Source organism: Pteropus alecto, unplaced genomic scaffold (genome assembly GCF_000325575.1).
Source record: "Pteropus alecto unplaced genomic scaffold, ASM32557v1 scaffold134, whole genome shotgun sequence".
NCBI lineage: Eukaryota > Metazoa > Chordata > Mammalia > Chiroptera > Pteropodidae > Pteropus > Pteropus alecto.
The window spans coordinates 12,563,556-12,586,122 of record NW_006436283.1 but is presented as its reverse complement, the minus strand read 5'-3'; the positions used below and the strand labels follow the sequence as shown (position 1 = coordinate 12,586,122).

The following is a 22,567-nucleotide window of genomic DNA, read 5'->3' as shown; positions in this document are numbered from 1 at the left end:
AATGTGTTGCTAACAATGACAGGGACTGAGACTGAGGGTAGCAAGCATGATTAAACATCTACAAGGGAAAAAAAGGCATTATTAAAGCTTTTTATAAAGCAGGGATCCAAGAGGCTTAGATGCCACCTACTGGAAACTGAAAGAAAAGCGCCTTCTTTGCAACAGGCTAAAGAGAGACCTTTATATAATAAATCTTTCTTGAAAAAAAGCAGAACTAGGAAGCGGCGGCTGGATGGAGGGCCGGTGCTTGGCCGGGCAGCCCCCTCCGGCCTGAGCGAGCTGGACCGCGAGCCCGAGGGCGGGGGAGCGAGAGCGCAGTGTGGGGCCCCGGCTGGAGGCTGGTGCAGGCCCAGCTGCTGTTGTGTCTTTTCCTTGATTTGCTTTTTTTTCCTGCCTGTGTCATTTCCTTCCCTTTGCTCACACAGGCCGGCCTGTGAGCGTTCCCGGGGCTTGCTCTCCAGCCCTATGCGCGCCCCAGCGCAAGGGGGAGGGGGCGTGCGGGGAGATAGACTGGGAGGTGATTAAAATGGCAATCACTGTTAACAGCAGCGCGGTTGAGAAATGCGAGCTGCGTGCAGATTGATGGAGGTTAGGAATTGGTCGGGTGCAGCCAGTTATAATTCACATCCTACTTTTTGAAAAATCCAGATGCAGTGTTTTGCATCCATTATTTTTATCTTGCAGTATCCCTGAAATTATGTAACTTTTGAGGGAAGCATTCGTTACACAAAAGAATATGAAATCATTTCCTTTTTATCAATATTTGCTATTTATGTTATGAAGATATAATTTAAGAAAAGCTTTTAATGCCTTTCATATAGCATTTAAGCTGAATTATATTTCATGTCCTTTTTGGTAACTCGGCAAATAACTATTGGACTAGATTAAGAAGAAAATAACATTTTAGATGTACTTTGCTTGTCTTGGATCCGTTACTGTGATACCGTGGTGGGCGATTGCAAGTCTTGCAAAGTATTTTATATTGTCCTAAATACAAGGGGGTAAACTTCAGTGAAAGAAATCTTTGCACAACCATTCATTGCCTCTGAAGGGCCGCATGTGAAGAGGGAACGTTAATGTTTGCTTTGCCCTATAGCAAGGTCAAGTCATTTTTGTAGGAGGTTAAATGTATGCTTTGCCACATTAGGCAGATACTCTTTTGCAGCCTGTCTTTTACACTCTGGGTTTGAATGAATTGCCTTGTTTTATTCTAGGCTGCCCCTCCTTTAGGAAGGGATGAATTTATTCACATGCTGAGTACTGTTTCCTTCCCATGCTTTACTTCAAAAGTGCTTGTTGCTCTTCTGTGGAAAGTGCCCTGTAACACTGAGCAGAAAAGGAATCCAGTCTGGCATTTAAATATAAAATCTAACAAATACTTTTTGAACATTTACTGTAAACGAGGCACATAATTATTCCTGTTCTTTTAGACTTCAAACATTTATCTTGTGTTCTGCAATTTGATGATTGAACTAAATCTTTGAATTAATTTGTGAACCTATATTTGTGATAGTCTTTCTAGTAAATCTTTCCTTTTTGTCTGTTGGGGACAGTCTTAAGTCCCAAAAAGGAGTGTGAAATACTTGAGGGTGTGCAGACCTCCCACTCCTCCCTTTCTTGACTGCTAAACCAGTTAGAGTGCCCAGATGTGTTGACTATGTTTTTCACTGTCTAACATAAAAATAGATGTCAGTCTGTTTTCACATTTCAAGGCATTTTTAAAAAGTTTAAGTGTGTGAGTTTATTGGCTGACAGTGATGGAGAGGAAAGGAACTATATAGGTACGGCCCAGAGTACCAAAGAAAAAAGGACCAGGATCTCAGTGTCTTCTCATTCGTCCCAGTGTCAGTTTTACATGAAGAAACTAAGATAATGAGGGTGGAATTATTGCCTAGTTACTGCCGTATATTAGGCAACTTGGTTTAAGAACCACTGCCTGGCTTTCTTCAGCACTTTCCCCCCATACCATTCTCTCCCTTTTTTGGTAGATGACCTCGACATACAGAGCTAATAGTGAATTCTCCCCAAACCTGGCTCTTTAATTTGCTCACCAAGGTTATATGTACACACACATATACAGTCACTCTCTTAAATACTAGTTTCCATTTTGGTGATATTAATAATGAGAATTCAAGTTCCCGGGCTGGTTAGTTTGTTTTAGTTGCTAAATAAACTCAAGGGTTGTTAAGAAAGAAACATAGATTTATTAATATTTTCATTAGACTCATTAAACTCCAGTCCAGGAGAAAAGGAATATAACTATCTGAGTTCCTGCAGGTTCTTTGGTTAACAGTCATTTTCCTGAGCTCTTCTAAGTCCCAGACTCAAGCCTATTTGATAACTTGGGTTGGTAGTAAAAACATGTCAGATTTTATGTTGGCTGTTAGCCCCAGTAAATTTCTAGTGGAAACTACACATCTCTGTAAATAATAAGAAATATTTTTCTTTTTGGCTTTGATACTAGGTGGTTAATAAAACAATTGGGAGTGACTGGTCATTTTTTTTCGGTCACACTAGGATTCTCTCCTAGTTTTAGCAATTATAGTGGCAAATACTGTTAATGCCCAAGATTAATTTACTAGTGTTTATTTGGACTTTTTATAAATGCAATATGATACTTAGTGGGAAATATTACTGAAACATATGCAACAACTTGGAAATGTTACAGGAAACTATAGTGACCTGAGTATAGGATTAAAGATGGTGTGGTTCTGGTTTGATGACTTGATTTGAAGTCAGAACCATTGTGATTTAGAGACATCTGTCTCCAGGGTTCCCAGGCTGTTAGGAGCTCCCAGTTAGAGCAGTCTCAATTCAGTTTGGCTAGAATCTGACCACCTGTGTAGATTCTGAATAGTTAGCAACTGTTTTCATGGAAATTGGAATCACAATATAATGAATCAATATCGCAATGTCACAACTAGATTTCTGATATTTTAAAAAATGACAACTGGATTTTGAAACTGAATTTTAGGCATTTGTAAAAAATAAATATCTGAGTATTATTTAGGAGAATATATAAAGGATAAGAAGCAGTTTTCTTAGTTTTATGTAAGCTATGCATTTATTCTTGGTCCATTTATTGTCTTTTATGTGTCAGATGAAGTGTTAGGCCCTGTACCTGCATTTATCCTATCCTTAAGCAGTTACAGTTAGGTAAAGTGAACCAGACACATGTAAACAAATAAGTGCAATGAGGTGTCGTACTTTGTCAAAACTGTGTAAAGGTACGCAGGAAGGCGAGGTCAATTATGTAGTTACTGAATTGGCATACATAATCCTATATTCTCCAGACCTTTATGTTAATTTCATTAAACATTAAAATAAAATATAGTGGGATATATTGATTCTTATGAGGAAGCAGTAGTTTACTTTGTAATATGTCTTTTTAAATTTTGAACCATCAATTAATATTAATATCTTAATATCTCAGAAAAATAAACACCAGAATTTGACTTTGAGATTTAGCAAAGGTTCAACCATGTCCTTGAAGGAAAAAAGTTTCTTGTGACTTGAGAATCGGGCCTTTTTCCTTATCTTTACTATAAAATGATGTTTGCTCAGGTAGGGACAGTGTGGAGGCAGTGGGAGTATGTAAAATATGAACAAAAATGTATTAAAATCTGACTCAAGGAGAGTCCGAAGCACAGCATCTCTGTGATCAGACCATCTGTCAAGAGTAGGGCAGAGCTGTTGGCAAGATGAAGAAATAAGATTATTAGTTAAGTGAAAACAAAGATTTAAATATTACTTTGGAGATTTGTATATATGGAAAAGAGAGTGTCTGGCATAGTAAACAAACATCATGTAGGACAACAATGTTCACTGAAGGCCGTGGTGCTTCTGGAAACTTTTCTGATTTTTAGCCAAGGGAATTCATAAGACACTGCTTTAAGGTGAAGTAATGGCTAGGTCTGAAAGAGTGACTTCCTGATGGAGCTAATGAGAGAGGAGTATGTTGCCTGGTAGCCCCGTAGATACCATAGGAGAAGAAAAAGTACATGCTGCCTGATAATAATGGACTGCTGTCTGCATAAGACTGCTTAAGAGTTTCCACTTTTTAAGCTTGAACTCTAATCCTTGTTACATAGAACCCTTCTTTTTCTATTTTGTATGAATACTCCTCTCTAGATTCTTAACTTCTTAATTTCTAGAATTAACTTCTTTCTCTGTGCTTCTTCCTGGTAGCTTTTAAGTGTATCAGACCACCCCCATCTTCAGGAAATCTTTCCAAGGTTATAGCACACTATTACCCCTGCCTCAGCTTGTTCACATGTAAAGTTTACAAATGAACTGTTGATTCCCACTACTTCCAATTTTCTTTTAATCTCCAGCTTCTTGATTCCCTTTAAAATTTTGTTTCTGCCTCTACCACTCTATTAGACCTGCTTGGCCTATGCCTGCCACTGCTCTTCTTTGCTCTTGGCTTCTGTGATGTGACTCTTTTGTTTTTTCCAATCTTCTTAAAAGGTTCTTTGCTAACATACTTTCTTCCTACCCTACTCGGTAAGGGTTACAATTCACTGAGAATCAGTCCCTTTTTTTTTTCCCCCTCTGCCCCTCACTTGCTTTCCTGTCCTTTCTCCTCCTTAGTTCATTTTTTAAAGCTCTCCTGCATAGCTGAAACAACTTGCCTTTCTGAAAGAATCTTTATTCTGTTAATATGTAAAATCATCTATAGAACCTCTTGCTACTGATACTGTAAAAAGATATTTACATATGTGTGTTTATGTACTTTGGTTTGTTTACCGTCTAATTCGATCTCTTCATTTGTATAACATCGTATTTGTGTGTTGTTTATCCTTTTACTAGTGTTCGAATACCTTGAAGTATCTTTCAAAACTAACATATAATACATGCTCGGTACTCAGTAAATGATTATTGTTAATGAATAATAAAAATTCAGGTATAAAATTAAATATTAAGGTAAGTTAAGTGGCCTTCAGTCTTTTCCCATTGACCTTTTTCCATTGATGATGATAATAGCCAGCATTTTTTAGCGTTACTAAGCATTAGGTACCGTGACGAATAATTTGTAAGTTTTTTTTTCTCTTAACTCTCACAGCAACTATGTGAAATAATGCTTTATTTTCTCTATTTTACAAATGAGGAAATTGAAATCTAGGGAGAATATGTGATTTGTTCAAGGCCTCCTTAAACCCAGGTCTTTCAGACTCCAAAGTCCATTAACTGACTGCTGCACTCTAAGAAAGCTGCTAATTGTTTTCAAAAGTTTTATTCGTTTGTTTTTATTTTTTAAAGAATCTCGTACTAGAGTGCAGATAATTCAGTTAAAATCTCAATCCAGGAAGAAATACCTAAAAGAGCCACTTGATTTACTTCCTGTCTTTATCCATGTCCTCACTTTGAAGTATCAGTTTAAGTACCTGTCCGCCTCTAGTGATGTATTCAACTTTGACACAAAATCAGATTCTATAACCCTGTTTCACTTGTGTCAGTTGTCTGGAATTTCAAGAGATAGTGCCAAACTATTCCTCTAGTGTATTCTCAGTACTAGAGCTACCAAACAAGTTTATCCATTAAGTAATGCCAGGAATTGGTTAGCTTCCTGGAAACAGAATTTGTCAACCTGATAAACCAGCTCTTATAATAGCATCATCTTATACAGAATTAGAAACAACTTTTCTAGTCTACTTGTCATGGATTTCACTTGACAAGTGTGTGCATGTTTCTCTGTGTGTGTATTCACATCTATCTTGGTTCAATATCTGAGCTGAGACAACTGAAATTCTCTGTTCAAAGGATGATTACCTTGATACTGAAAGTTCCATGCATTCTGCTGTTAGAAATATCACTGGATGGTCCTCAGAAAACACCTATCTAGTCATAATCCCCTTTATTTTGATCTTAACTTACTGTGACAGTCGGCCCAATAATTTTACTTATATATGTTGTATTTAATAATATATAAGCCAATTTAATATATAAGTGTGTGTGCGTATGCCAATCTTCCTAGCTTAGATGTTGGGTGGTTAAAGTACAAAACAAAAACCAAGCAAATTCCCTTTCTTTAAGGACTCTATAGGTAAATTGTTAGAAAATATGAACTAATTGATAAAATATGTGTGTTTTAATTTTGATGTCTTTTAGTAAATACCAACTTCCTCCTTATTCGTTATCTCATTTACCTCATTCTTTTGGTACTGCAACTGTATTACTCTCGTACATACTTTTGTATATGTTTTGAAGTGGAATTAGATGGGACGTTCTGCTACTCATGTTTTCTTGCAAGTTTTAAATCTAATTTTCCTTTTTGTGAGCAGGCAAAAACCTCTTCATGGGCACCCTTCTTCCTTTTCTGCATCTCCTCCAAGGGCATATGGGACTTCTGAGCAGATTTTCTTTAGGAAGTGGGGAGAGGCAGATGGCATAATTTTACTTCCTAACTTCATGCTCTTCTTTCCTTTCCATATTTGAACATTTCCAGTGGACAATGATAAAGGGCAGAAGATAGGCACTCTCCTTGGGTGGAGACCTTTGTACTCGATTCTTTTAAGGTGTGCCCTAAGTCCCCAAGTGACTCACCACCAAAGCAAGTATAACAGCTCATCCCTCATATTCTTTTCCAGATCAACAAATTTACTTATTTTCAACTCCCAGATGCTATTTGAGTGGACAAGGATCTCTTGAAGGACCGAGGAGAATTTTGCAAAACATGGAATTGGTTTGGTGTGGGTTCTGAGTTTTGGCCAGTTGTCTTCAGTGAATGAGGACTCTAGTACTCTTTGGTATTTCAAGAAAAGGGGATTACAAGTAATGCCATTAAAAACACAGGCAGTGCATTACTTGGTCAATTAGGGAAGAAAAACAATAGCACTGCCTTTTGACTTCCCTATGGGAAGCAAAAGGCCTATAAACTTGTAAAGAGTTGGGAGGAGGGCATTCAAAGGCTATATAGGCTTATAAGACAACTTCTGTTCCAAGCAGCTACCTGAGGTCCTTGTTTGGTACCTTTTAAAATGTACTCTCCCGTATATGATGCTTTAAGATTAAGTGTGTGACTGACTCTGTCCCATAATCAGCTCTCCATGAATTCATCTTTTCACTCAGTACCCTACTACACTGTGCTCTGTTGTTCTTCAGTTCACTCCAACTTTTCATCTATTTTTCCTGGTTGAGTTTCTCCGGCACTGAAGAATTGCCAGAGAAACTGGCAAGGGAGCACCTCCCTTGCCCTCAGTGAAATGGTAAATCTTGCTGCCAGAGATCTGATTAGAGTGCTATTAAGAATCCATTAAAATTCAAGCCACTATAGTCTTACCTAAGTTATCTACTTTTAAGAGACATCAAATTCATATAATTAGAGTTATGGGGTCTGTCATTTTACCAGGGCAGAAGTCCCTGATCCTGAGTATTAGTAATGTAATTTGTGAAAGTACTTTGCTGGTCTGTGTTAAAATATCTTAACTCATGTGCACTCTTTCATTGTAGACGAACAGGAGGCATTGAACTCGATCATGAAGGATCTGGTGGCCCTCCAGATGAGCCGACGTCCCCGGGTGCCTGGATATGAGACCATGAAGAACAAAGACACGGGTCACCCAAATAGGCAGGTATGTGTGGCCCTGGCAGATTTAATGAAATTTGTTAGGGAAGAGTGTTCAGTTAGGAAATATTTGAGAAGCCAACAATATTATATACCAGGCTTGAATGCTATTGGCTCCCTCTTTTCATAGTCTGTTAAGTGGTAAGTGATATATATCAGCCAGATGTAGGTCATGATCTGGAGTTGCAAAGCCTTGTGCACTTGACCTTGTGCATAGTGTTTCATCTATGAAGAATAAGAATAATTCCTTCGTTTATGGGGAAGTATTCATATAATTTTTCTTTTACTGATTATTTGGCAAATTTTATCCAGATTCATGATTCTTAACTCAGGTTTTTAGCTACCTTTCAGTATGTACTCAGGAAGAATTAATTTTAGTATAAGCTTATGTAAAATATAATTAGTAATGGAAAATTTTTAAAATAAACTGTCATATAATATATTCTAAAGGTAATAATGAGTGATCGTATTATTATTGTTATTTATAGTTGTTTCTCCTTATTAACTCAGATAGTTGAGAGTGCCTATTTTATTGAGAGTTGTATGCTTCTTTAGGAAAACAATTTTTATTTTTGTTAACATTTAAACCTACATGCTATTGAGAACATTCTCACCTGTGATGTCATTTGCCTCCCTGTTTCTCGGGTACTTTGACCTACAGAGAGGAATGAATGATGGGGAGCTTTCCTCCCTACTGGGTATCTGGTATATCAGATGGCTGTGTTCAGTGTGTTGGATGAAAATTTGTCCATGACAGCTCCCTTGTGGTTCTCTTTGTTATCAGCTAAACTTCTCTCTCCTCATTTGCACCTTGTCTACCAGTTCTTCAGAAATACCTACACTTGGCTATTAAAGAAAGTATAAGGCCCTAGAACTTCTGTCTGAAGTCTCCTAGATATAGCCTCCCAGAGTATTTCCTGCATTTAGGAAAACGAGGAACCCTGAGTTCTTTTGTTTCATGTTGTAACAGAAAGATTCGTTTAGAAAGCTGTTTTTATTTTTGTGGATGCCTTACAGAACTAGGAGTACAACAGAATAGGGCCCATTGTTGTACTATTTTCATACATTATTCTGTCTAATTGTGTAGGTTCTCCCTTGCTGTAATTTAGTTCTATTCAAAGCTGCTTTTGGAAGGAGCATTTTACCAGAAGTGAGTCCCCTCCCCCCAGGCTTGAGCCTAATGACCTCACTTTCCTTCCTGTCTTCCTATGTGGAGTGTGCTTGCTAACTCTGCTCCAGTCAGCTGATCTTTCTCCAAACGGGAATGTTAGCTTGGATATCAGTAGGTGAAAAGGGGAAGCTTTCTCGAGTTGAAAGGCCCAAAAGGATAGGCTGGGAAAAGGAGGAGTAGAGTGGTCCTTGAGTGATCCTTGAAGGGGGGATTCCTTTTAGGAATCCTTCTTCTGTCTAGAGCCTAAAAGCTATTTTAAGAAAAGTCCTGATCTTTTACTGTGACTGCTGCTGTTATTAGAGTGAAGTTAGTGGTTACGAAGTAGAAGGGTGTGAAAAGATTGACTTCTGGTTAAGGAAGTAATCTCAGCAAGAGATACTGGCTCTTTGGATCCACAATTTACTTGAATATTATCAAACTTTTTCTGTTGCATGTAGGATACAACTTATTAACCTTAGTTTTTTGTTTTTAAAGAAAAAACACAACAGCAGCAGCTCAGCCCTTTTGAACAGCCCCACAGTAACAACAAGCTCATGTGCAGGGGCCAGTGAGAAAAAGAAATTTTTGGTAAGGAACCAAATTATCCGTTAAAGCTAAAATGTGCTTTTAAACCTGATACTAGTGCTGGAAGAGTGTGGAGTTCATTTCCTGGACAAGTCGTTTTAGTGGATTTGTAGGGAGTACTATATTCTGTCACCATTTCTTACAACAATATTATTCATAAGCAGTCTCTCAGTGTTGTTCAGTAAACTTTCTGTGATGATAGAAATGTTAGAAATTTGTGCTGTCTACTGTAGTAGCTGCTAGCCAAACGTTGCTGTTGAGCAACTGAGGAACTGAATTTTAAATTTTATTTAATTTTAATTATCTTAAATTTAAATACCCACATGTGGCTAGTGGCTATTGTCTTGGACAGCACAACTTTATATATTGTATAAGGGGCTACTGATTTATTGGGCAAGAAATTAAGTACATGCTTAGAGATGTTTAACAATTCATTAACACATTCCTTCACACAGGTCATGAGCTTCTATGCATTGTCATAAACTTGTGAAGCTGTGGAATGAACATGGCTGTTTAGAAATTGAAGCTCAAAATTTTATGCTAATATTGGGTAAAAGGGCAATGAAAAGGTCAAGATAGCTTTTCCCCTTAATTAAGTCAAGTTTGTGGAATGGTCTCCCCTGGGAAGTGTAGCAGATGTTCAACTTCTGACCAGGAAAAGTATTCTTCCTGAAAGCAGAAAGAGAGAGAAAGTCTCAATGAATGCATTTCTAGAAAGGATGGGGTGAGGTGGGGGTCGGGGGAACCTTTCGGGGGGAAAGGTGTTTATAGCGTAGTGTAATGAAAAGAGCCCAACCTAAGAGTGTGGACACATTAATAATCTTTTAACACAAAACTTTACAATCTACAGAGTGAATTTATTGTTGTTCTTGTTTTTGTTCACTTGGGCCCAGGATAGAATGAAACAGTTTTCTCTATCACCAGTTCTGTCAGAAGGTCCATGCTTAGAAGAGAGGAATGAAAGAGTAAAATCTAATTTAAATGGCTAAGAGATGTCAAATTTGGCTAAAGATTCAAATTGCAGAGTCCCAGTTGAAAGTAACCAAGTATTTTGGCCAGCAGGAAAGGTTGTTTATTCAGGGGTGAGATGGTGCTGGCAGAGGCAAACAGCACTTCAGTGTGAAAATGGCAATGCTGGCCACAGGGTAGAGCTGAGATTGGCACAGCTTCATGGGGCTCAAGCTTGCTATAGCAAGGAAAGCTAGAGGAGCTATAGATGCATTGACAAAATCGTTTGGGGGCTGAGACCTAGAAGAACTGAAAAACCTAATTTAATATCTCTGCCTGGCAGGACTTCAGATATCCTGGTCCTTAAGTAAACAAGGTAGGTGTAACTGATTGAAAAAGAGAATGCTTTTGAGAACAGCTAAGCATCTGAGCAGCTAGGGAAGTACATGGACAATGAATGAAGTGCTCAGCTATGAACTATTTGCTAGGAGGTAGGATCTATGTTCTCCTTCCTGTATATTAGGTCCCTGAAAGCCTACAGCCTAGGTAGAGCTGGCTGAAGATTCTTAGATATACGGCACATCCTAAGTGTATCTGGGGCTTATGGACAGTTTTGCAGGCCTTGATGTGTAACATCCTTTTAACAATCATAAATCAACTCACCGTGCTTTATAACCAGCAGGTGCTATTTCTCCATGAGGTTGACAGCTTAGTGTAGTGAAAGAGCACTGGCCAAGAAGTCACTGAGTTGTTAGTAATTTGTTAGCATAGGCTTTTCCAATTTACAGGACTTTCCACTACAGTTAACAATGATAACAACAACTATAAGCATGTATATAATACTCCTGGTCATAATAATTTGACTGTGGGTAAGTCTAATAACCTTTCTAAACCTCAGTATTTCTATCTGAAATATAGGGTTAATAATACCTACTGCGTCTACCTCTTAAAGCTGTTTTAAGATCATGGACAGAATGTTGAGCATTTGCAAAACAAATGTTCAAATGTAAAGCAGTAATGATTAGATCACATCTGTTATGTTCTGGCATTATGAGTATGCATAAGCTCTAGTGAAAACTTCTAACCAGAATTATGCATACTGTCATGGTACCAAAAGGGTTAAAGTTTTCTACCTTTATTGGATGGTCGTTATTGTCTATCTGACAGTCCTTTGCAAACTTCTGAAGCTAGCCTAATTTCTGAAAATCCCAGTGGGAGAAGAAATAGAATCCTTATTTCCACAGATTCCTGTTTCTCTTAGATCATATCCAAATGGTAGGTAGAGGCTTAAACAGAGAGCACAGGGTCTCTCAGTCTTACCTTCCAGATATTCACTAGTGGGAGCTTCAGAATGAGAAAGTTGCTTTCTTCATAGCAGGCATAAGCAGGACAAGGCTCTTAGAATCAGTTTTAGAGGAGCAGGAATCTTAAGAGCTCTTTTTCTAGCACGGTCAATGATATAGCAGACTGTGTTTTGCTTTTACTATGTTAGACCTGGCTCTTCAGGACTTCCTTTGTTTTTTAGAGGTTGTTGGTAAGATAGGCTGGCTAGTCTGAAAATAAAACATAAAGCGACACACAAGCCTGGTATGCTATTTTGTAAGAAGTTGCTTTATAATCATGTCTTCCACTGATCTCTCAGGACTTTCCCTAGTCACACTTACAAATAAAATTATTTTTTTGTTGCCCATTTCTTTTTCTTCTCATTTATTTTACTACCTTTGGCAAAATTAGGACTCTAATGCCAAAGATGTGGGAGCCCTCAAAGGAATATAGCAAATACAGGGAGAGGGAGCACTACAGAATCTGAGAGCGTACCGGGCCTGATGGCTTGCTGAGGCCTTCACCAGGTCAGATTAGTTCACAAACATTTGTTTAATAAACACTGTTCAATTTTTTGGATTCTTGGAAGCCCTCTTGGGTTACATGTTCAGTTGTTGAGTTCAGACCATGAGAAGTTCATTTCTGCTTAAGTTTGGTGTCATCATTGGTTACTCTTATTGGCCCTGCTGATAGCTCACCCTGGAGGCCTGCACTATTCTTCTCCTGGGCTTGGCTTTCATTATTCCTTTCACCAGATTGGCTGTGGTGGGTGGGGGACTTCAACCTGCCTAGACCTGAATTTTTGTACTGTAACATTTTTCTCAGCAGCTGTGACACCTCTCCATTTAGTTCAACTTGTGCCTGTAATTAAGTTTCTTAGACATACGAAAGAAATGTAAGTTATGTTTCCTGTACCCTATGAAGCATGCAGTTTTATTGGGAAATGAGAAATTCATGAAAAAAAGCAACTAAAGTAGAATGTAACTATGTCTAAATATATGGTACAGATAGTAAGTGCTACAGGAGGCCAGGAAAGTGATAGATGAACTTGTACCGAAGAACTTACGGAGTCATTTCTGGAGGAGGTAGCACTTGAACTAAGCTGTAAAAGTTTAGTTAGGTGGAAAGGAAGAAGAGTGGCATTCCAGTTTGGGAAATCGAATGATTAAAGGCCTAGAGGAAGGAATGAATGTGGCATATTTCAGGAAATAGGATGGACATTGATCTGTCTGGAGAGAGGGTTCCTGTTGAGAACAAACAAAGTGAGATGGTTAGGTAAACTGAATGAGCTTAAATTCCTTAGGGCTTTGAATGAGAGCTGAGAATTTAGACTTTATTCCATAAAGTCATGGGGATTACTGATTACTTTTTGAATAGGAAGGGACATGGTGAAAACAGTGGTTAAGATTATTGAAATTGTAGAAGAATGTAAAATGTGTTGGAAGAAGGGTGCAGAGAAGTACAGAGCTGCTTTAGGAATCCAGGAGTGAGGGGCTAAATGAGAGAGTGATGGTGGAGAGAATGGTCAGATGTCTTATACTGGAGGCCTTTGAAGGGAGTATTAGAACTTGCTGTCTCACTGTGAGGAGGGGAAAGAAAGGAAAGAATCAAGCAGAATTCAGAAATTTGAGTTTGTAGCCAAGAGAGCAGTCGTACCAGTGTTAGAAATAGCAACACTGAGAGGGGAGACTAGTTTAGGAGGTAGTTGATGCAAACACATATGGCTAGGTTGAGTTTGAGAATACAGTGAAAAACTCAGATTGTGTGCATACATGTGTGTGTGGTTTTTGCATGTCCATAGTCCCTTATCTGCAGTTCTGAAATCCAAACAGTACTGCAAACTGCTGAAAGGCTTTTTCTTTTTTTTTTTTATTTGTGGCAAACCCTGGTCTGAATGAACACAGGTCTATTTTTAGTCTTTATTCTACTTACTGTGAATATTCATACTTTTCACTACAAAAACTAACTTGTGCTGTGTTAACAGATAAACCCTAAATCTTAGTGACTTAATACCATATGTCCAGTACAGAGAAGGGGAGGACAGTATCCTGCACAGTTACTTAGGGACCCTAATCGAGAGTGGCTTCCCTGACCTGGAACATGTGGCTGCCAGGAAAGAGAGTCTAGAAACTCAGTTCGGTTCCCAACTCTTGATCAGAACTAGTCACAAAGCCCAAAACCAACTTCAAGAGAGGCTAAGTGATGCAGAGGAGCACATGGATACCTGTGAACATTCTGCTTCTGCCATCGGAGTGTTGCCTCAGACACCCACCTCCTGTGGGGAGCTATCATGTAATACATAGAACGCGCTACTTCGTTAAATCCAAAAGTGCATTCTGAAACATTTTTGGCCCCAAGGGTTTTGGCTAAAGGATAGTTAGACCTGTGTTATTATTTATTGGGCACCTGTGATGTGTCAAGTCCTGTTCTCATATCTTTATCAATTATTTAATTGTTTTGAGAATTCTATGAGATAGATACAATCACTATTCTCACTTTACAGAGGAGGAAACTGATCACAGAGAGGTTAATAACAAGTTCAAGGTCACATAGCTAAGAAGTTGTAGAGCCAGTATTTGAAGCCAGATAGATTGACTCTAGCACTACATTCTTAATGATGACGTATTTGCCTCAAATACATGGCAGACAGATGAATCTTTGCTTAAGAGGTTGGGACTGGACATGGAGATTTGGGAATCTTCTCTTTAGAAGTTGCCTGATATTTTATTCCTACTGAGAAGAAGAGAGGAGGAGAGAGAAGTTGTAGAGCCAGTATTTGAAGCCAGATAGATTGACTCTAGCACTACATTCTTAATGATGACGTATTTGCCTCAAATACATGGCAGACAGATGAATCTTTGCTTAAGAGGTTGGGACTGGACATGGAGATTTGGGAATCTTCTCTTTAGAAGTTGCCTGATATTTTATTCCTACTGAGAAGAAGATGTGAAGAGAGGAGGAGAAATCCAGAGGCCAAAAGTCCAAACATCACATGTGGGGGAGGGGTGGGAGAGGGCATGAGGAAGAGGAACCAGCCAAGAAGCAGAAGTGGCTAGAGTGGTGGCAGGTTCCCTGGGCTGGGATAGAGTGACAGAGGCAGGGGAAGAGAGAAGCTCGTGAAAAAGGACTTGGCCACCAGTTCAAAATGCCTCAGGCAAGAAGAATAGTTGGCAAGAAAGAATTGAATCAAGTTATCTTTATCTGAAGTTTTCTATCCATGGCTTATTCTTGTCATCCTAACAGGGGAAACTCAGATTTAGGAGTTCGATGAATTTAAACATGCCATGTGGTACATGGAAGCCAGTCATGGGACTGCATCCTGCTTTGAAAGGCTGTCACTACATCCGAGAAAGGATTCAGAGCACTAGATATCTGCTCACAGTGCTTACTAATCACAGACGTGATTAGTCTTGAGTAGGACTGATTTTTTGGTTTGGAGCAAAAGTTTAATTCCTTTTCTGACAAAATTCACTAATTTCTGACTAATAGAATATTGCTTAGATTCAGTCCCACAAAAGGACTAAGGGGATTCCTTTGTTGGTGAATCTAAATGTTATGCTGTCCCAGTTTAAGAATGAGAGCTATTGTTGTATTTTTTATTGCTATAAAAATTAGATAAAAATCAACAGAGGAAAAAAAACTCCCTAAGGACATCTGAATAAACTGTGGACTTTAGTTAATGCATCAATATTGGTTAATTAGTTATAACAAAAACAAATGTACCATTCTAATATAAGGGGGAAGGTCTATGGGTACTCTCTATCTTTTCACTTTTTCTGTTAATATAAAACTTGTTCTAAACATAGAATCTATTAGTAAAACAAAAAAATAGCGAGAACCTACACCAAGGTATGCTGGGCTATGAGCAGGAGAAGGTGAAAGGATGTAGTGACCTACCGGCAGAGACAGACAGGACTGCACACTGTGGTGAGTGCTTGGGCTACTCCAAAGCCAGTTGTGGAACTACAGGTAGTGGGAGGCTGGAGATGGCATGTCAGAGCGTGGCAGCATGTCTCAGGCACCATGCCTTGGTATCTGCTTAGCGTTTCAGGGGAAGGAGAAAAAGAAGACAGTGCAAAAACTCCTGTCACTCATATAAACCTTGAATCTACACGATAACTTCCTTTGTAGCACCTTTTTGCTACACACACACACTCACTCACTCACTCACTCACTCGCCTAGAATGCAGACCAGATAGGGCTTACTGCCTTCCCCCTGTATACCCCCACCCCCACCCATACTGGTCCCTCAGGTCCCCTAGCTTGCTGCGTGGTTGGTACCAGTCTTCTGATTCTGACAGCATTATTACTCAGAAATGGAGATCTTTCCATCTTCTCCATGAGTTCCAAAAAGTAATATCACAAAAGATTCATTGATAGTTTCCTTCTTTCAGTGCTCTCATTGAAGCCCTGCATCCGTGAGTAAACTAAACCTTCTTTGCCAGTGCAGTGCTTACGTTGTAGAATAGCATGATAGAGCTGGGCTTCCATGGTTCGAGTCCTGGTTCTTCTTTTAAACAAGCATCATGACCTTGAGAGAACTTATTTAACCTGATTGTAACTTAGTTTCTTCTGTAAAATAGGAATAATAATAGTGCCTGTTGTGAGAATTAGTTTTATTGATATATATAACGTGCTTAGAACAAGTCTTAGTACAGAGTATACGCTCAATAAATGTTAATTATTGTCATGTATTGTTCATGGATAAAGTGGTCCGTATATTGTATTAAGGGATGAGAGGGCTATATCAGGGCAATATTTTGAGGAATTGTCACATCACAGACCTGTTTCTAAGGGAAGCTTTGCTCTCCACTGTTTGGTACATGACCTTTTCAGGGACACTAAGCTCTCTGAGCCCATTTCCTTGTCTTTAAAATAAAGAGTTAGAAGATGGCAAACTTATATTTTAATTCAAGCTATGGTCTAGGGAGGTTCCCAAAACCCTTCAGGAATCCATGAGGTGAAAACTATTTTCATAATAACACTAAGATGTTACTTGCCCTTTTCACCCTCATTCTCTTAAGAATGTACAGAAGTGTTTTCCAGAGGCTACACGAGATGCTTTATCACAACAGATTGAAAGCAGAAGCTGATATCAGAATCCAGCTTGTCTCTTGTAAGCCATACACTGAAAAGATTTACATTCTCTCACTGAACTTTTAAAAAATATATAGTTATTTTTTAAATAAAAATTGTATTTATGTTAACAGGTAATGGTTTTTAATTATTTTAAAAATTTAATTTAAATTTTTATTTAAAATTTAAATTTTCTCAGTTTTAATTTCTAATATGGCAAATATCAGTAGATATAATTTACATAAACAAAAGCTCTTTAAGGTTCTCATTAATTTTTAGAGTGTAAATTATACTGAAAAAGAATCCTAGCTCTCTAATTTCTTGGGAAAAGGAAGACCTTTATGTACCCGTCCTACTTGTCAAACTTTCTACCTTTTCTGCCATCTTCTCTGTCTGCTGTGTTCCTCATCTTCAGATACTCTGAAACCCTCTTCTTTCTTTCAAGCTACAGTCAATTAATTTGTCTTTCTCAGTATAATTTTATTCACTATGAACTCTTTCTCTCTTCCATCTCTATTATTTGTTGGTTTTCTAACCATCTTTCTTTTCCTCTATACCTGATTTTTCTTCTGTAATATATGTTTTCTTTTCCTGTCATTTTTAGCTCCCTCAAGCTGTTCGTTTGCCCTTTACAATATTTCTTCCTCCTTTATTTGTTCTTTGACATTTTAACACTTCTACTTCCTCTTATTTCTGCTGTTTACATTCAACTCTGTTCTCCAATTAATCTATTTAACAAATATTATTAAGCACAAATATTATACCATTCCCTTTGGTTGTTATTGGGGGTATAGAAACAAGATGGACATGATCCCTGTCTTCCTGGAGTTTATAGCTATCCTTGATGTTCATTTAGGATAAGCTGGAGGCAGTTATAAGGTAATTTGTCCAGGGTCCCAGTTTACCCCCACTGGGGGTAGCTGCGAGAAGAGCATGGAAATCAGTAGTAGCAGCAGCAACCATTTATTGCATGTCTACTATGTATCGGGTATTTTACTTACATAGCAACTCTGCAAATTGGGTATGCCTAGCCCCACTCTACAGATAGAAAAACTAAGACTCGGAAGGATAAGTAACTTGCTTGTGGTCATATAGCTAGTAAGTATCACTACTAAGATTTCTTTTTCTGTTCGGGAACATCAGCCAAGAAGGAACAGTATCCTGGCCAGGAGGTGATATGGAGGGATAAGAGGTCAGAGCATAGCAACTAAGCTGGGGCAGCCACCTAGGGATCTTGTCCCAAGAGCTTTGTTGCCCCTGAAGTTAGAACTGGAAGACTACAACTCATTGGGAAGGAATGCTTGTGGGGTAGAGAAGGTGGAACAGGAGCCATCTGGATGTTTGCTTAATGTTGCTAAATTACTGCCCGAGGCTTACCTGAGAGTAACACATGCCAGAGGACCCGCTAACCTGTCTATCATTCCTTTGGCAGAGTGACGTCAGAATCAAGTTTGAGCACAACGGAGAGCGGCGGTAAGTCTGCCTTCTGATCAGTGCTTGTGTCCCTGTAGTGATTCCTGTGGGGTCACTGGCTGGACAATTGTGGGATTGATTGGGCCTAAAGGGGAAAATTTCACCCTTGGTTTGGCCTACCAGTTGAATCTTGTTTCTGGTCTTAGAATTGGAAGCCATTTCAACTGCTGATGTTATGCTCTTCTGTTCTTATTCTGCTACTGTGAGGTTTGCAAGTTGTTTAGGGGAGGAAGTCAGGATTCCAGCCCTACTCAAAATCATGGCTTCCAGACACACTGACACTGTGCCACTTGTGGGCATTAGAGAGAGATCAAGATTCTCTTGTGACATGATGCCATTCCCATCCTTGGTAGAGTTGCCCTGGCTTTGTCCATATCAGGGGCCAGGCTAGTGAATCAGAAGTTTCTTTACAATGTTTCTATGTCAAGGGAGACTTTGTCAAGTCCTTCAGTTGTGAAAGAGTTCAGACCATTTGAGGACATAGAAAGAGGGAGTTTTTCAGTCTATATTCTGTATCTTACCTTGTTAGGGAAGTGAAAGTACTGTTACAAAACTCTTACGTTCTTTTCTCTATTATCAGTATTTAGTTTTTTTGTTTTGTGTTTTTTTTTGTTGTTGTTTTTTATTTGTTTTTTTGTAGGAAGACAAGGTAGACCTCAGTGAAGAAAAATAAGACTCCACTTAATTTCTAAAAAACATACAGGACACTGGTCATGGTATATTTGGGACCCTGTGTGTGCATATGTGTGACACGTATGTGCTGCATAAGTATGCCTTTTAACATCTGTTTCCCACTCTGTGCCTTTCTCTCCTACCCATTGATGTCCCTGTTTTTCGTTTGCTCTGAGCATTTGGGGAGGTGAAGAGCATACTCATGAGGATAAGGTCCTCCTACTTGACAAGCCCCACCAGAGGACCTTTATGCCTCCAAACATTCTTAGTACTGGTAGTTCTCTGCTGCTGGCAGCTTTCAGTCCACCTTGAAGCTAGCTCCATAGGAGACCTGTGGCTGATGCTCACCTTTAAAAAGATACATTCACAAGCCTGCAAGGTTTTCAGAGGTTGCCTGGTGGAAACACTGTGCAGGACTGCAGAGCCACAGTCCTGCTGCTGCCATGTGGATTCTAGGGCTGTTCCAGACCTGGAAGAAGGATGGTCTTCTGAGCTCTGTCCCTAGTTGCTCCTCTTGTGCCATGCCCCTTGCAGAGAAGTTAAATTGTTACTACATTGTTGCTGCTTTTCACACTTCTGACCTGACTGGGTTTTGGAAGGATGGCCAAACTCAGACTGGCAGAGAATTTTCAGAAATAGATATGAAATCAAAAGCTCAATTGTGTTGGAGCCTAATTATGTAGTTACGCTCTCCTGAATTCCTGTTCCCAAAGTGGTATGCAGTTACAGTGAGCAGACTTACACTGAGAAAGTGTATGTGTTTAGTTTCATAGGAGCTGCCAGATTGAAACCACAAATATTTAAGGTGGTCAGACAGGAATGGCCTTTTGAAGCCCTGAGCGGCAGAATACTGGTATCAAGGTTTTGAAAACTGTGTATATTCTTTTTATGGAGCTGTTTTCAGGAGCCATGGCATTTCACTATTTGTGTACTATGTGTGGAATTGAGGACTTTATAAAGTTGGTTTAGGGAAGCCAAGTTCAAGCTGCTCTGTGCCAGACAGCTCTGGTTTCATGTATTTCATGTCTTAGGATTTCGTAGAAAATGTTATTGTCGGCTTTCTTTACTTATTACAGGGAATATGGGCAGTATCGATCTAAATATTGTAGGTCTTTATAGAATCAAAATTTATAGAAGAAAGGAAAGAAATAGTGATTTTTCCTGTTTACCTATTTCGGGTATTCATTTTGGCAAGTTGACTTTCCCTTTGCTTTGGAACGGCCCAGACTCCTGACCCTTCTCCCTTTCCGCCTCAGGAGAGCAGAAGAGGAAGACTGTAGATTAGGGCCGCCTTCCTTTGGAAAACCTTCATGTCTGGGTACTGGTGGGGGTGGTTGTCACCCGTGTTATACCCCTCTTTGATGAACTTGCCTAAAAATGCTTGTTATTCACTGTGATGGCAGCAGTTTAGGTCTTACCAAATCTAGAAGCCCTAGTTTCTGATCTTGACCAGACTTTTGGGCTGCTTCTGGGAGATTTTGAATGGCTTGTCTGTCTCCAGCCCAAATGCAGAAGAATTCATCTCTGAGCCTGCTGCTTTTCTAGTAGTGTGCTAGGGACATCTGAGGGGCCTCCCGGTATTTTATTCAGAAGGGCTGGCCCCTTTTGAACTGTTGTTGAGGTCCTAATGAGAAGGGGGTCTGATTTGCGATTAGAAATTTATGGAAATCCATTCTCTGAAAGGTTCCAGGAAACTCATATCTCAGTAATCCATACCTAGATAGCACCCAATGGTTTCATTGCTTGGGACAGATGATTTAAGGGAAAAAATGTAAGGATTACAATATGGATGGATTTCCCGGTGGATACAAACTAATATATTTGGCAATATAATTTCTAACATTAAAGAAATTATCTGGTCAGATTCCATTAAAAACCAGTGGCATAGATTCCTCCTTCCTGTGGTTTATTGCTTCTTCCTCTGGTTATACCACTTCCCACTCAGAGAGCAGGGAAGATGAGAAAGAACCACACACTACTTCCTCTTAGTGTGGAGAAGGGCAAGAACTGCAGAAGCTCCATGGCCAAGTGCTGTTACTTCACCACACACTAGTCACATTTCTTCAAGCCTAGGCGTTCTAAGAGAAGAAGACAGTTTTAATATGCATTTTCTCCATCACATTAAGCTTCTTTTCATGTGTTCATTAGCCAGTCATAACCCTTTGAATTGTCTCATCATACCTTTTGCCTCTTTTTCTATTGGGTTGTTTGTCTTTTTCTTATTGATTTTCAAGTATTTTCCCCAGGTTTGATATTTTTTTAACTTTGTTGATGGTTTATGTTGTCATCAGAGGTTTAAATTTTTGTTGTCAAATCTGTCTTCTTTTTTGTCTTATATATTTTATGTCATACTTAGGAACTCTTCTCCACTCTAATTTAATTTTTTCAATCCTATATTTTCCTCTATGTGTATATAGAGAGAGTATGTATATGAATTTCTTAATGATAGTCTCTTCTGTTTATCGCTTTGCTTATTTTTGTTTAATTATTTAAATTTCAGAGTATTATGTTGAACCCATATGAATTTGCCACTTTTATGCATCAAATTTGTTGACTATCAGCAGTATCATACAGTTCAACCTAATATATTCATTAAAACATTTTAGTGAAAATTTCAAACACAAAAGAAGAGAATATTATACTAAACCCCCATGGATCTGTGACCCAGCTTCAACATTATCGATATTTTGCCAATCTTATTTCTTCTTTCCCCACTTTTAAATTTTGCAGTGATATTTAATGAAAAATCATTTTAAGACCTCTTTGGACAGGTTCTTACTCTTCCCTCCATTTATAGAAATTGTTCTTTGAACTGACCTAATGAGTCTGTCTAGAAAAGCATCAATATCAAAAGCATCAATATCAACACTACTTACATGCTCACATGTGTCACTGGTTAAGAAAATGACCAGGCATATAACTAACTCAAGGGGAATTCCTCTGACTGTGGTAGGAAATCTCAATTCTGAGGGTAATCAGTATTGAGATTCCTGTGGCATCTCAAAAACAAACAAATGAAAAAGACCTTTCAAGTCCTGGAATTGAGTTGTTTAGGAGTTTAAGACCATTTTCTCAGGACTGTTGCTCAAATCTCCAGAGATTTTCTTCCTAATGGGAGTATTTGGTATATAGTTTTTTAATCCAGGTATCCTGCTATGATATTGCACTGTCATTGACAAAGATCTAAGCTGAAATGGTAGAATGGTGGTTGGAATTGAGCAATGCTTATGGGTACGATTGGCAAACCTGAGAGATGCTCAGAGGAAGAGTGAAAAGTTACAGGTAGATAAGAGAAGAAAAAGAAACAATAGAGAGAAAGACAAATGGCATGCAAAAGAGTATCCTATGTTGGGGTTGGGGAGAAGAAGATATCGCTCAGAAGCCATAGCTTTTTAAACCCTACATTACAATATAAAATTAATTGTGCTTCCTGTTCCTTTTCAGAATTATAGCATTCAGCCGGCCTGTAAGATACGAGGATGTGGAGCACAAGGTGACAACAGTGTTTGGGCAGCCTCTTGATCTACATTATATGAACAATGAGGTAAGAAAGTAGATGGATGACATGAGGACAACAGTGGGGGCAGCTGCTTCCCTTTTTTCTCTCTGCTTAATTGAGGATTTCCTAGTTCATTCCTCTAATATCATCTGCAGGTTTTCACTTTCTGGAGCCTTTTTTTCTTAATTCCAGTAACTCTGGGATTTCTGGTTGTTGTTGTTGTTTTTACGACATGGGAGATTACATAGCTGTTTTCAGTGCTGGTTGCTCTACT

The 22,567-nt window shown here is 38.8% G+C and overlaps 1 protein-coding gene across 4 annotated transcripts in view; it reads left to right on the top strand.

The window, feature by feature from the left end:
• The first annotated feature begins 7,372 nt into the window (after positions 1-7,372).
• The window catches only part of MAP3K3 (mitogen-activated protein kinase kinase kinase 3), a 45,250-nt gene continuing 30,055 nt past the window's right edge, over positions 7,373-22,567 (top strand). Inside the window, exons 1-4 of one of the 4 annotated variants that reach the window (XM_025047042.1) lie at positions 7,373-7,574; positions 9,213-9,305; positions 18,082-18,122; positions 22,239-22,338. In XM_025047042.1, coding sequence (XP_024902810.1) covers positions 7,479-7,574; positions 9,213-9,305; positions 18,082-18,122; positions 22,239-22,338 — 330 coding nt within the window. In that variant the 5' untranslated portion in view covers positions 7,373-7,478. The remainder of the gene's footprint in view (positions 7,575-9,212; positions 9,306-18,081; positions 18,123-22,238; positions 22,339-22,567) is intronic. The other 3 variants (XM_025047040.1, XM_025047039.1, XM_025047041.1) reach the window with 3 other exon arrangements.